Here is a 13,922-nt window from a genome sequence, read left to right on the forward strand (position 1 = left end):
GGGAAAACCCTTCATTTAAAGAACCTTTTTTTTTTCTTATGCTTTGCTAGAATTTCAAGTATTTTACTAGGAAAAAAAACCACCCTAAACCAAGCACTTGAAGTGAGCTGAAGAATTCATGCCTGTTCACTGCTGTGTTTTGTTTGCCTTGAAATAATAGGATGAAGGAAGTGTGAAAGAGATTCCTATTACACACCATGTGAAAGAAGGATGTGAGAAAGCAGATCCAGCACAGTTTGAACTACTTAAGGTTCTTGGGCAAGGATCATTTGGAAAGGTAAGATGACGACCTTGCTTTGCATGTGATGCCTGTTTTGAACCTGCTTTGTCTTACTTTTTATTTCTACAGCGTTAAAAGGTTAGGTATAAACCCAACAAATCTGAGGACAGGTGGATAGGTATTCATTTGGAAATTGACCTGTTTTGGAGGAAGTTGTCCATCCTCCCTTCCAGCTGTGTGGGGAGGGATGTGTATGGTTTTGCTTTTATTATGGTAGGATTTCTAACATCTTTTCCCATAGACCTGCCCATAGCAGTGCCATAGCAGAGTTGCAGGGAATGTTTGAGAATATACTGACAAATTTCATCCTTTTCCAATCTTGCTCTGGTGCCAGAGTATCACTATTCATAGCAGGACATCAAATCATCTCAGAGACAGAAGGATCAGGCAGTGGCAGATTTGAGGAGATTGGCCTTGCAAAGTTATAGTCTGCTTTAACTGAACAGAGGGGCCACATTTGTGCTTCATCTGGTCTGGTTTCTGCATCTTAGTGTGAGCATTGTCACCAAGAGCAAGGGATTTTACTAACGGGGGCTATAGAGTTAGGGATGGATTTTATGCAACAACTCTGCTGTTAAGCTCTCTTCCCAATGCCTTAGCCATTGGAGATCAAATAATAGTGTTTGTCGACTACCTCAAGACTTCATTACAGCAACTGGTGAGGATCCAGAATGAACATCTCTCTTCCATATATGTTGCTTTGCATTTTCTGTAGCTTAGGTTGATGCTTGGGAGGTACCAGCATGATTCTGTGATAAACATTTGTGGTGGAGATGATGATTTGGCTTTTAATCTTGACACCTTATGAATGTTTGACTTGCATACAGAATCCTCATTGATGAAGATTTAGAAGAATGATTGTGGTAGTTTGGAACTTGAACCAAAGTGACAATCAAGTCACCTGGGAAATGGATTTCAGGTTTTTTATTTTGCTGGGCAAAGACATGAAGAGAACAACTATTCAAATAGCAGATAGAAGAAATAAGGCAGGTTTTAATTGTTGTTACAATTAACTGCTTTTTGTAATGTGCCACTTGGTGGTACATTGCAGAAATGAAAGACAAATCTCTCAGGCACTAGCTTGAGACACATCAGCTGAAATACTAATCTTAGTGTCTAAGAAACTGGTCTGTTTTTCAGAACCAGACTCTTAATCAAGTTCTTTTGCAACACATGAAAGCAGACAATCAGCTTTGTATGCTTGTATTTTCCTGTTCTTCTCTGGTTTTCTCTCTCTTATGGCAGGAACAAACCTCTACATAGACTCACATGAGAAGGGGAAAAAAACTAGACTAGGAAGGCCGCCTGTGAATAAGTGATAGTTTGAAAAACAGATTTTGAAGTATTTCTTAGTGTTTTACAGCTTAGGAAACATTTCTTTATCTGCAAATATTGGTTGCTAGTTTCCTCATAACACTTTTCATCTTCAGAGCCTAAAATGCTGCTTGTGTTTATTACTCCTGACTTGTGATGTCTTAAGCTATCTAGTATGAACATCTTAGCTCTGACTCAGACAGATTCTCACTTCACAGAGTTCAGACTTCTGACAGCCTAAGGAATGTTCTTGCTCAGAATCCCACCAGCTTGGTGAGATGTCTGTCTTGAAGCTTGTGAAACCTGGCAGGCCTTGGTTCAGGAGCCAGCTCTGAGAATGAATGGTAACTGTTGCATTTCTGAGCTGGGCTCCTTTCATTCAGCATTTTTCACTTCCTACCAAAAAGAAAACAAACGATGAAGATCAATGGCTGTTGCCTGCATGGTGTTTGTTTTCTCTCTCCAGTTGATACTTCCCAGGGATTTCTCTTTGGGTTTAGCAAACACAAGTTTTATTTGCTCTAGCCTGGCACAGTGCTACAGTCCAATCTTCTATCTGTGTTTTCAGCCTCCATGTAGGATTTAGTGTTTCACAAAAATAAAGGCTTAAACATCAGCTGTTTTACTGGATTCCTCTCTTTGGCCTTTGATAACCTTCTGCTGAAGATGTTTTGAATCCCTTAAAAGAAACACTTTTCACAATGTACTTATCTTGACTTCAGCTCTACAAAAGAACAGCCAACCACTGCATCTCTGCATGATGCAGGGTTGTGGAGGCTGTCTGCAAATTGAATAGATGGTACTTGAGTAGTTTTCAGTAGAGCTGTTTTGGTCCTTGCACATAAATGCCTTACATTCTCACAAGGAGCTGGTTATTAAGCACTAAATTATTTGTACTTGCCTATTAATATTTTACTTAGAATGGGAGTGCCTTAATCTACATATGTTGTATTACTTACTGGTGGTTGAATGACTTCCTTTACTATTAGAGCAACATCATAAGAGCAGTGCTGTAAATCCAATCATTGGGCAAAACTTCAAACAAAAAGCCTGATATCCTTGGCACATGATGACATTTTGCATCTAACCAGAGCTTGGAGTGGAAAAAACAACCCTTCTTCCATTCTTGTCCAAGTTAGTCAGTGACTGTGTCTGAATTTCTGATTGTGTAGGGGAAAATTGGACATTTCATTTAAAAAAGTACTTTCTAGCAAAGTATATAAGTAAACCTAGTGTTCATGAAAATCTGAATAAGCTTAAGATCAGAGAGGCATTTTCAAGTTGCTTTTGATGCTCTTTTATGACTACTAAAATTTTTTTACAGTACAAGCACTCCTCATAACTAATTGAGAACCATAGAATGGCTCAGGTTGGACCTTAGAGATCATCAACTCCAACCTACCCACCAGGGGCAGGGACACCTCTTAACTAGATTCAGCTGCTCAAGGCCTCATCCAGCCTGGCCTTGAACACCCCCAGGGGAGGAGGCATCCACAACCTCCTAGTGCAGCCTATGCCAGCATCTCACCACCCTTGTACTGAAGAATTTCTTCCTAAGGCCCAGTCTAAACCTACTCTCTCTCATCTTAAAACCATTCCCCCTTGTCCTGTCTTTAGACACCCTAAGAAAAGTTCCTCTACAGCCTTCCTGGGACATCCCTTCAGGCATTGGAAGGCAGCTCTAAGGTCCCTCCAGAGTCTTCTTCCAGGTTGAACAACCCCAGGTCCCTCAGCCTACTCTTACAGGAGAGGTATTCCTGTCTTTGGATCATCTTTGTGGCCCTTTGCTGTTGTAAGAGTGACAACTTGGAAACAGGAGCAGATGGCAAACAAATGTAAAGATCTAGTGCAGCAGAGGTACATCTATTTGTACTGCATTATTTTATGTACCATTATGCTTTTCTTAGTGTTGAGTTATATAGCACCTATCTTTAAAACCCCTCTGGAAAGAGAAGACTAGAAAAACCTGTTGGAGTTGCTGTTCCAGAGGGAAAGGGTGTTTTGATCTTAAATGCTGAGGTTTCCTTCCCTCCTTCTTACCACTCTTACAGAATTCATTAAGAGACTCTGTTACATATTTGGATCTTTAACCTCAAAAATCTTAGGAGGTGGCAGACCAGGTACAATTGTGATTCTCTAAGAAAAGTACTATAAAGAAACACACTTCTGGAAGCACTTATTTGATAAGTGCTTATTTAAAGAGCTTGTTGTAGGAAAGTATGACCATTCTGGATACTTCAGAGAGCTTGGTAGTGCTTCAACCTCTAATCTGATTAAGGGAATGCAATTTTGCCCTTTCTCTGAGGGTATGTACATAGGAAAGAACACTGAAAGCTGTCTGAAATGAATAGGAGGTTGGCAAATGCTTTGTGTTAGTTGCATATTGATTACTCAGCTTGCTAATTCAAAAAGACTTTGGATATTTGGCGTCTTTTTATTCCTCAGACTTAACAAGGAATGGGATGGGACTAGGGGCAAGCTGTCTCCTTGTCTGCATTAATGAAGATAAAAGAAGCAAATCCTTAGTAAGGGTTTTTAGTCAAGGCTGGTTTAGTGTTCACATAATGTTTTTAACAGCCCTTTTCAAAGTGGGGTTTGTGTTACCAGGTCTTCCTCGTGCGGAAAATAATTGGTCCTGATGCTGGGCAACTTTATGCAATGAAAGTGTTGAAAAAAGCTTCTTTAAAAGGTAGGTGGAACTTTGGAGCTGACACTTAAGAAAATGGCTTTCAGTGTAGCTGAATCTCTTCAATAAGACTTGGAAATACTTTTTAAAAAGCTTTTCTTTAAAATCTTAAGTGTTTTCCAGTGAGTTTGTAACTCTTCCTCTGACAGTAGCTATTTTTTCTAGACTAAACTTGTAAGTTCATGTTTAAGGGTTATTTTAAACCTGGCCAGATGGCTTTAATTATGTGGTAAAAAGTGCTCTTTCAAAGTGATTGTTTAATTCTCTTCAGTCTTCTCATTTAAGTTAACACAAATTAATTTTGAAAGCAATTTTCCTTTTGTCTTTTAAGTCAGAGCTCTACTGTGGTTAAAATTAAGCCATTCCCTCTTTCTATAGGTGCCATAGCAAGCTAATTTACTACTTTGGCCTTCAGAAGACACTAATGGATGCAGCTCCACTATGTGTAAATAACTGTTGCTAGTTGAAGAAGAGAACATAATCTTAAAAGACAGAAAATGTATTTTCAGTACAGATAGTTAATTGAGAGGTTGAAGTTAGCTGCCTGGAAATGTAGATGTGAGACTTTTGGTTTTTAATTGAAAATAATAAGAGTTATCACAAAATACTGGGGAAGAAAATGAGGGCAGTCAGGAAGCTGAGGAAGGTAGGAGCCAAAATAAAGGACCGTATGTTTTGTGGGAGACTTAAAAGTTCAAAGCAAATAAGGTAACAAGGATGAGTGCTTTAGGCAGAAACCTTTCTGTATGCTGACTTCAGCTCCATATCTGTAAAATATGTTTTACAGCAGTCTCTTTTGTCTTTTTCTCCCCCTCAGTTCGGGATAGGGTTCGTACAAAAATGGAGAGAGATATATTAGTAGAAGTAAATCATCCCTTTATCGTCAAACTGCACTATGGTTGGTATCACTTTTCCTACCGTTTCTTCCATTACTTAAAGGCATAGCTGATCATGTTCCTTCTTAGTTGTGTGGTGTTCATTTTAGTGTCCTAATTAGATTCTAGCAACTTTATAATGCTAAAAAAAAAGAATTTAAATACACATGTATAAAGTTTTCCTTTAAGCCCTCTTGAAATTTCAAGAGATGTGTGTTGGTTTGTCTTGGTTTTGTTGTCTTTGCTTTTCATTGAGGAAAACCATAACACAGTAATTCACATCCTTGCTGTTTCCTGGGTTGACAAAGAAGAAATGAAAGTATTTTAATAATCTCTTGTGACTAAGATTCTCTTCTGAGAAGCAGCAAGCAATCAGACCTCATGTGCTGCTGAATTAGTTCAGTTCCATAACAAAAGTATTCCCTTTCACTGAAATAGCCAAGTTGTAAAAGCATTCAGATCTGTTTTGTAAATCGTTTCTGTCACATAACTGTTGATGGGGTTTGTTTTATTATTCTTTTTGTGGTTTTTCTTGAAGCCTTTCAGACTGAAGGGAAGCTGTATTTAATACTGGATTTTCTCAGGGGAGGAGATGTATTCACGCGATTATCCAAAGAGGTAAGTACCTACAATTTTATCTCCACTTGGTGTTAGACAGGAGGAGGACTTTGACAGTATAGGGATTGTCTTCTATAGAACAGAACATGCCTGTTTGGAAGGGATCTCCAACATTGTGTAGTCCAAGTTTTGACCCACCACTAAAGGATCAGCACTAAGCCATGTCTCTAAGCACCAGGTCCACATGCTGCTTGACCACCTCTAGGGATGGTGGCTCCACAACTGCCCTGGGCAGGCCATTCTAGTGTTTGAGAACCTTTTCACTGAAGGAATATTCCCCAATATCCATCTTAAATCTCCCCTGGTGTTGGTAGACGTTTCCTCTTCTACCAGTACTTGCCACTAAGGAGAAGAGGCTGGACCCCTTCTCTCTCCAACCTCCCTTCAGGCAGTTGTAGAGAGCAATAAAGTGGTCTCTGTTTCTCCCTCGTGTTTCCTGTCATGGTGAAGTTTTTAATAACCTAGCTGGGCTCCCCTTCCATTCTTCCTTCTCTTACATTCCCTATTACACTAGAATGTACTCTGTAACTAAGAGACACGAGTGTGTATCGATTAGTAACCTAAGTTTTAATTTGGTATCTGCAAAGTACAGTTCTTTTGTCTAAAAATGTTTTGTTGCTTGGAAACCTAACTGCAGTAAACGAAGGTTTAGCAATAAAGACAGAAGATGTGAGTTCTCATGCTCACAGTCAGCTTGGGTGCTCCTGGAAGCCCCTCTCTGTTAGAGATTTCTGCTGCATTGTAAAATTGCAAATGCTGTAATCCAAATCCTGATGCTTAATCTCACAGAGTGTGAACACTGAGCATTTTTGAGACCACTTCTCTTCACCAGTGTTGCCATGCAGCTGGAACTTTCATTTTTATTTTTGTGTATTTTTTTTCTGGAGAGAGAGAGCTTCAGAGGAGGGCATACGATGCAGCCTGTTGTTCTTTGGCATTTTGTTTTGGTTCAGACATTTGTTAACAAATACTTATTGTGTGTTACCTTGAGTACTATCAACACATTTGTAAGACTTTTCTTTCTGCAAACATTTCATAACTGTCTAAATGTTTAATGGTGATTTCTTAACTACTTAACAGTAAGAGAGCTTTGCAGTGTATCCAGCAGTGTAAATTCATTTCTGTTGCTAATGCATGGGAAAAATCACTTCCTTAAATGAGAAAGGAGTTTTTCATGAGATGGAGGAGGTTATGTCACCAGTATGTAAGGCCAGGAGCTAGAGGGTTGTTTTTTTTTCTCACACACTTTTTGTAAAACTAAAGTTTGAGTATAGGAACAGGCAAAAGAGAAGGAAGAATTTAAAGGGTTTTTTGTTTTCCTCCTTCATAAAAAGCTGACCTAGGTAGAACAGTGTCTAAGAACTGAGCTCAAAATTAATTAACCTTGGGGCTAAAATGGAGGTTAAAAGCTTAAAGTGACTGACTTGCAGAAGGTTATTGGAACAGTAGGTAGGAAAGAGGTCAATCTCTTCTTTGTTGTAGAATGTTTAATTACAGAGGAAATTCTGGTGTAGCAAGAACTGTTCTTGCACTGACACAGCTGAAATGACCAAGCACGCAACATTCTCAGCTAAGGGATGGTAAAACACAAACAGTGGAAGATGCACATGAGGGTGAATTCCCCATGGTTTTCCATACTTTACATGAAAGTATGATTTAGAATTCATTTGGTCTAAAGTTACTTAAAACACTTTGCCTTGGTGAGGCTGCATCTGGAATATTGTGGCCAGTTCTGGTCCCCTCGGTTCCGGAGTGACCTCAGTGAACTGCTTGGAGTCCAGCACAGAGCCACAAAGATGCTGAAGGCAGTGGAACATCTCCCTGCTGAGGGAGCTGGGACTCTTTAGCTTGGAGCAGAGGAGCCTGAGGGGTGACCTCATTTGTGTTTACAAAGATGTGCAGGGCAGTGCCAGGGGGACAAAGCCAGGCTCTGCTCAGTGATCTTCAATGATGGGACAAGGGGCAGTGGGTGCAAGCTGGAGCAGAGGAGTTTCTGCATGAAAGTAAGGAAAGACTTTGTCACTGTAAGGGTGACAGAGCCCTGGAGCAGGCTGCCCAGGGAGGCTGTGGAGACTCCTTCTCTGGAGACATTCAAAACCCTGCCTAGATGCATTCCTGTGTGACCTGGCCTAGGTGATCTTGCTCTGGCTGTGGGGTTGGACTGGATGATCTTTGGAGTTCCCTTCCAACCCCTAACATTCTGCAATGGTGATTTAAATTGTAATGGGGGTATGAGAATTGTGGCTGTGGAAGTACAATGAGTGTATGATAAAGTTTTCATTGGTAACATTTAATGAAGTTGGCTTGCATCATCAATTTGACACAGTGAGCAGTTTTCAATGAAATTATTATTGGGAGGCTTTAGATTAGCATCATTGTGTTCTGAGGTTTGCATTTTGGCCACTTCAAGGAGCAATGATACCCAAGGTTTCCTCTTGTGCTTTTGGATATAGCTGCAAAATAGCATTAACAGTGCTCTTAAATCAAGGTGAAACTTCGTGTAGTGTAACAGCTTTATTGTTCATACAGTGCTCATACCTATCATTATGGAAATTAGGGATAGTTCTGTTGGCAGTAGGACAGATTGCATATGTGCAATTCAAAGTACAGATCAGTGTGCCACTAAATCAGTAAGCTCAGTTACCTTAATTTTTGTTAGCTGTGTCTACTGTGCAGCTGAGACAACTGTTTTTGTGCCTGGTGTTTTCAAGAGAGAAGGGAATAGTTCACTTAAACCTCAAATTCAGTTCCAGTCATTTAAAGAGAATTGATTGCTCCAGTAATTTGTAGAACATGACAAGAGCCAAAGCAGCTACAATATTTCTATGTGAAACAGAAACAACTTGTGGAATACTTAGGACAGAAATATCTCTCAAATGTTCTATATGCGATACAGAATCACAGAATGGCTCAGGCTGGAAGGGACCTCAGAGATCATCTGCTCCAATCTCCCCACTGCAGACAGGGACACCTCTCAACTAGACTCAGCTGCTCAAGGCCCCATCCAGCCTGGCCTTAAATATCTTCAGGAAGGAGGCATCTGCAGCTTCTCTGGGCAACCAATTCCAGAGTCTCACCACCCTCATACTGAAGAACTTCCTAAGAGCCAGTCTAAACCTACTCTCTCAGCTACAGACCAATATCCCTTGTCCTATCTCTAGATACTCTTGTGATACTCTGCAGCCTCCCTGCAAGATCCCTTCAGGTACTGGAAGGCAGCTCTAAGTTTCCATCATCAACTGAAATCAGTCAGTTTTTCATTATCTCACTAAGGTTCTTCAAGCTTCTTTCCCTAAGAGGAAGAGAGCAGGTTCCTCAAGTCCCACTACAGATGTTCACATTGTGTTACTTTCACCAGTGTTTTGTTTTGCTTATGTCTTTCTAAATTATGTCCTTTTTTTTCCCTTCTGAATATTGTTGATGTGAGTTCACAGAGACAGTGTCCCAATACAGCAGTCATACACCCAATTTTATGATGCAGTGGAAATCATTCACTACAGGATTGTGGCAGAAGGAGTGCTGGTGGTTAACACCAAATTTAGCAATTAAATTTATTGCCTTATAGAAGCTAGCTGATGCTCTGCAGTAACTGCTGATGTTTCTGTTTAAGTGTTGGAGGTAGTTCTTTTATATGCTTGATGATTAGCATGTATTAATATATCACTGCTGCTAGCTGAGTGAGTGATGAGTTCATGAGATGCTTCTAAAATGTATTTTGCAATGTAAGCAGAAAGGACTATTTGTTGTAGATTGCAGCTTTAAAAACTGAAGACAAGATCAGAAGGTAAATCTATACAGTTCTTATTAGGTTATGTTTACAGAGGAAGATGTGAAATTCTACCTCGCAGAACTGGCCCTTGCTTTGGATCACCTTCACAGCTTGGGAATTGTATACAGGGACCTGAAGCCAGAAAAGTAAAGTAAAATGTATTTTACCACTCTTACATGTATTTTGTTTGTCACTTTGGCATTTTCCACTAGAATGATGTAAAAGAATTAAAAGTAATTGTTTAAGACTATATCAGTGTAGATTTAAATATTAATGTTTTTTTCCACTTTGCTTTAAATGCCATAATATTAACTGTTAAAATTAATAACAAGTTTGGGGTCACAATTGTTGCCTTTTATGTGTTAAATGTTATATGTAAGCATTCCTCTTTATGTGTATTGGTGAATGTGAATTTTAATTTTCAGCATTTTGCTTGATGAAGCAGGACATATCAAGTTAACAGGTAGGTAACACTTACTAGTATAGCACTTTCTCAACTCATTTCTGTGTTAACTTCGAGTTTTAAGCCTAAGATACATATAGTGACAGCTGAGCTACCTGTCAGTCACTATTTGGCTGCTTAGAAATTTGTTATTGGATAGACTTTTAAAATACACCTGTATCCCTTCCCTGTATAATGATTCTTTATAGAGTATTAAAAGCTTTTACTGAAGTTTTGTAGATAGTCACAAGCTGGATCTGATGTCTTACCACACCCTAATGCCCATGCAGGCTCCTCTGAAGTTAGTTTTCATGTTGACTGATGCTTATTAGATCAAGCTGCAGTGTTAGCAGATCCTAATTACTGCAGTTGAAGAAACATAGTTGAAAATGCAAAACCAGACATGGAAGGTGTGGGTTCTTTTTACAGGAACTTTAGTTCAGGTAGGGGTATGGTAGTCCCTAAAACTAATAACTCTTTGGGTTAGAAAGCAAGCCATGTAATGTGAAATGCCTTTTAACCGGAGATCCAAGAGGTTATAGACCCAGAGTGAAGTTGCTGACTGTGAGACTTTTAAAGGGAGTAGAGGTGCTTTTAGTTTTCAAAAAGATTTCAGTGTACAGCAAGACTTCTGAAATATTCTTTCCTCTGAGTTTTTGCATTATCACTTTTAAATGCATATAAAATTGCAGAACAATGTTCTATAAGGCAAATTAAATTCCACCTATTCTAGGTAATGGTATATACAAAAGACTGACTGCTTGGAAAGCAAATGACTATGGCTTTCTGAAAGCTTTAATTATAGTTAAGGTGATGGGTTTGTATTATAAATTTCATTCTGTACTTGGAATCAAACAGCAATATCTATAAATCAAAGGGAAAATGAAGTTTGAAACTCTCAGACTCGATGGAATAATGATGGAAATCGTTCTTAGAAAATACATCACTTACATTCTGTATGATATCTTTAAACTCCATCCTAAAATTCTTGGTCCCTTCTGAAATTGAAAAGAATAATTCAAGGGATTGACTAGCAATTATTTCAGAGCCTTGTCTTGAGAGTTGAGCTAATACCAAGGCTTCTGTATCCTGGCTCCAACCAGGAAAAAAAAAGAGAACAGATACAGTTATAACTCTTTTTGACTGAGCTTGAGTCAGGTTGCAGAACCATATTGTCTTATGTAACAACAATATTTTTAGTCTGATTTTATTTATTCATCATTCTGTAGCACTACACCATGCAGACTGCATTCTCTTTGAAACCCCTTTTAATTCTATCCAATTCGGTTTGTGAATAAAGCAGACAGTGACAACTTTTAAAGGCTCTAAACATGCAGTATTTCTAATATTGAGAGCTGATCATCAATTTAATGTGACTTCCAGAATGGTTTTGATTGTATGGGGTGAATCTCCAGATTGCTGTGGCTCCTTGTTTCCTCAGCAGCTAGGGTAGTGACATAACATTCCTGAAAGCAAACAAAAACCTGTCAACACTTTGATTTTGAAATACCATATGCAATATTGTGTTGTTCTGAAGTTCTTTACTGGCTATATTCTTGTAATGCTGTTGTTGTAGACTTTGGACTCAGCAAAGAATCAGTAGATCAAGAGAAGAAGGCCTATTCTTTCTGTGGTACTGTAGAGTACATGGCACCTGAAGTAGTAAACAGGCGAGGGCACAACCAGAGTGCTGACTGGTGGTCCTTTGGTGTTCTCATGGTACTGTATGCTTCCTTGCTTACCTTGCTTAAGGTCACAAATACTCTGCATATGTCTAAGTGAATGTGAAATCATGTAGCTAGAATCAGAGCTAATAATAAGGAATGCTTGGGTTGGGGGAGAGAATTCAGTAACTGTATTGCTGCTGAAATAGCAACTAATTAGAACAATGTATTTTTTTTACCTGCTTAGCTGTGTGAGAAGAGATAACAATCACGTGTAGTCCATTAGTGCTTCAGAATAGTTGTAGTCAGTGTGAAAGCTTAGTTTGTGTGTTTTGTATGTTGTTAGTTTAAAACCCCTCTGAAGACTTGATAAATGGCATTTCTGTAAGGGAGAGCCTGTTGAATGCATGCTGGAGGGGAGTGGTGAAATAGGGCCACAGAGGCTCTGATGTGTTAGAGCATCAGGCTGAAATATGCATATTGACATTACAAGTACTGTTTTCAGAGTATGGCAACATCTAAAACTTGCTTATGAGGACTTTGCTACTTTACAGTAACTTATGGATGTAAAATACTCCTATACCAGCATTACATTCTGCTTGCCACTGTTACAATTGTGTAAACTGGCAGCAAAAGCTAAATTTTAGAGTTCTGAGTGTTTTTGCTAATCTTTTGCAAGCTAAAGCCAGTGTGCCTAATGTAGTGCTAGGGAAGAGTACAGAACTTAACACTTTGAGCATCTGGAGGAAGAAGTGTTGATTTAGATTAACATTTGTTCTTTTCAGTTTGAAATGCTTACTGGTACACTACCATTTCAAGGTAAAGATCGAAATGAAACTATGAATATGATACTGAAGTAAGTATGGCTTCTTACTTTTTGGAGTCAGAAAATGTCATTTTAAATGTGTTTTAACAGCTTCTTATAACTCCTTGTGCATGAAGAGCATTAAGCTAGGACAGGGACCAAAAAGCCAAGCCCTTTCCAACAGGGTTAAACTCACAGACCTTGCAAATGCTGTTAATGAGAATCACAGAACTGTCAGGGTTGGAAGGGACCTCAAAGATTGTCCAGTTCCAACCCCCTGCCATGGACAGGGACACCTCACGCTAGATCAGGTTACTCAGAATGATATCCAGCCTGGCCATAAACTCCCAGGGATGGGGCTTCTATCTCCCTGGGCAACCTGTTCCAGTGTCCCGCCACCATCATGGTGAAGAACTTCTCCCTGACATACGGTCTGAATCTACCCACTTGTTCCATTCCTCCTCGTCCTATCACTACCAGACACCCTAAAAAAATCCCTCACCAGCTTTCTGGTAGCCCTCTTCAGATGCTGGATGGCCACAAGAGGGTCTCCTTGGAGCCTTTTCTTCCCCAGACTGACTAACCCCAGCTCTCCTAGTGTGTCTCTATAAGGAGAAGTGCTCCAGCCTCTCCTATGGAGACAGAATTTAAATGCCTGGGACAGGAATGCTAAGGACAGGAATTTGAATGGTAGGGTTGAAATTGTAGGTGTGTAATAAAGATAACACCAGTACAGTAAATTAGAGCAACATTATTTACCACTGGTGGTTATGTGCTGCTTCTGTTCCAGCATACCTTATTTTGTAAGCAGCAGCTCCTCAGGTGTTGCTTTGTGTACATATATATGGAGAGTGTACTGATGTGCTCACATTTTTAATGTGAAGTAACCTCAGTTACAACAGAAGCTGCCTAACAAGACAAACTGGGCAAACTGGTGATTAGTAAATGAAGCTGTTGGGCAAATATCTTCCCATCTTTGTGTGTGCTTAGTAACAAAGAGTTTCCTTTAGGCCACATGCAGGGCCTTGGGCAGTTTGAGGGGGTGATAGGGGAGGGGATGAGTTTGAACTTACTTCCATTGCAGTTAGTAGTGATACTCGGTGAAAGCAGATGGGTCAGATCACTACTCTCACTTGGACCTCTAAGTGATGCAGCAGTTCTGCAGAAGAACTTCTTGCCTTAGTGTGGTTTTGGTTGGTTTTTTTTTATAAACCAGCTTGGTAAAGTCAGTAAAGTTCTGTCTGATGGCTTAATGAGCTGCTTCTTGGGGCTCTTGCTTCAAGAAGAATATTGGCTTTTACTTCAGGGGCAAGTAATCTGGGGTATGGTGACTGTCTTCTGGCATTGATTCTGGTAGATATATTTTGGTGTTAAGTTCCTGGTGACATGAGAATACCTTTGAAAACACTTAGTATTTCCAAGAACTACTTAACTTTATATTGGTATGAAGCTAATTTCTGGGGGGGGTT

The 13,922-nt window shown here is 39.5% G+C and overlaps 1 protein-coding gene across 2 annotated transcripts in view; it reads left to right on the forward strand.

Annotated features, from left to right (window-relative positions):
* Positions 1-13,922, forward strand: part of RPS6KA6 (ribosomal protein S6 kinase A6) — a 42,351-nt gene that overhangs the window by 13,937 nt on the left and 14,492 nt on the right. For both annotated transcript variants that reach the window (XM_054169578.1, XM_054169579.1), the window contains 8 exons: positions 161-277; positions 4,202-4,283; positions 5,098-5,178; positions 5,694-5,773; positions 9,582-9,688; positions 9,968-10,005; positions 11,561-11,703; positions 12,434-12,504. In XM_054169578.1, coding sequence (XP_054025553.1) covers positions 161-277; positions 4,202-4,283; positions 5,098-5,178; positions 5,694-5,773; positions 9,582-9,688; positions 9,968-10,005; positions 11,561-11,703; positions 12,434-12,504 — 719 coding nt within the window. The remainder of the gene's footprint in view (positions 1-160; positions 278-4,201; positions 4,284-5,097; positions 5,179-5,693; positions 5,774-9,581; positions 9,689-9,967; positions 10,006-11,560; positions 11,704-12,433; positions 12,505-13,922) is intronic.

This window comes from Dryobates pubescens, chromosome 18 (assembly GCF_014839835.1).
Source record: "Dryobates pubescens isolate bDryPub1 chromosome 18, bDryPub1.pri, whole genome shotgun sequence".
Taxonomy (NCBI): domain Eukaryota; kingdom Metazoa; phylum Chordata; class Aves; order Piciformes; family Picidae; genus Dryobates; species Dryobates pubescens.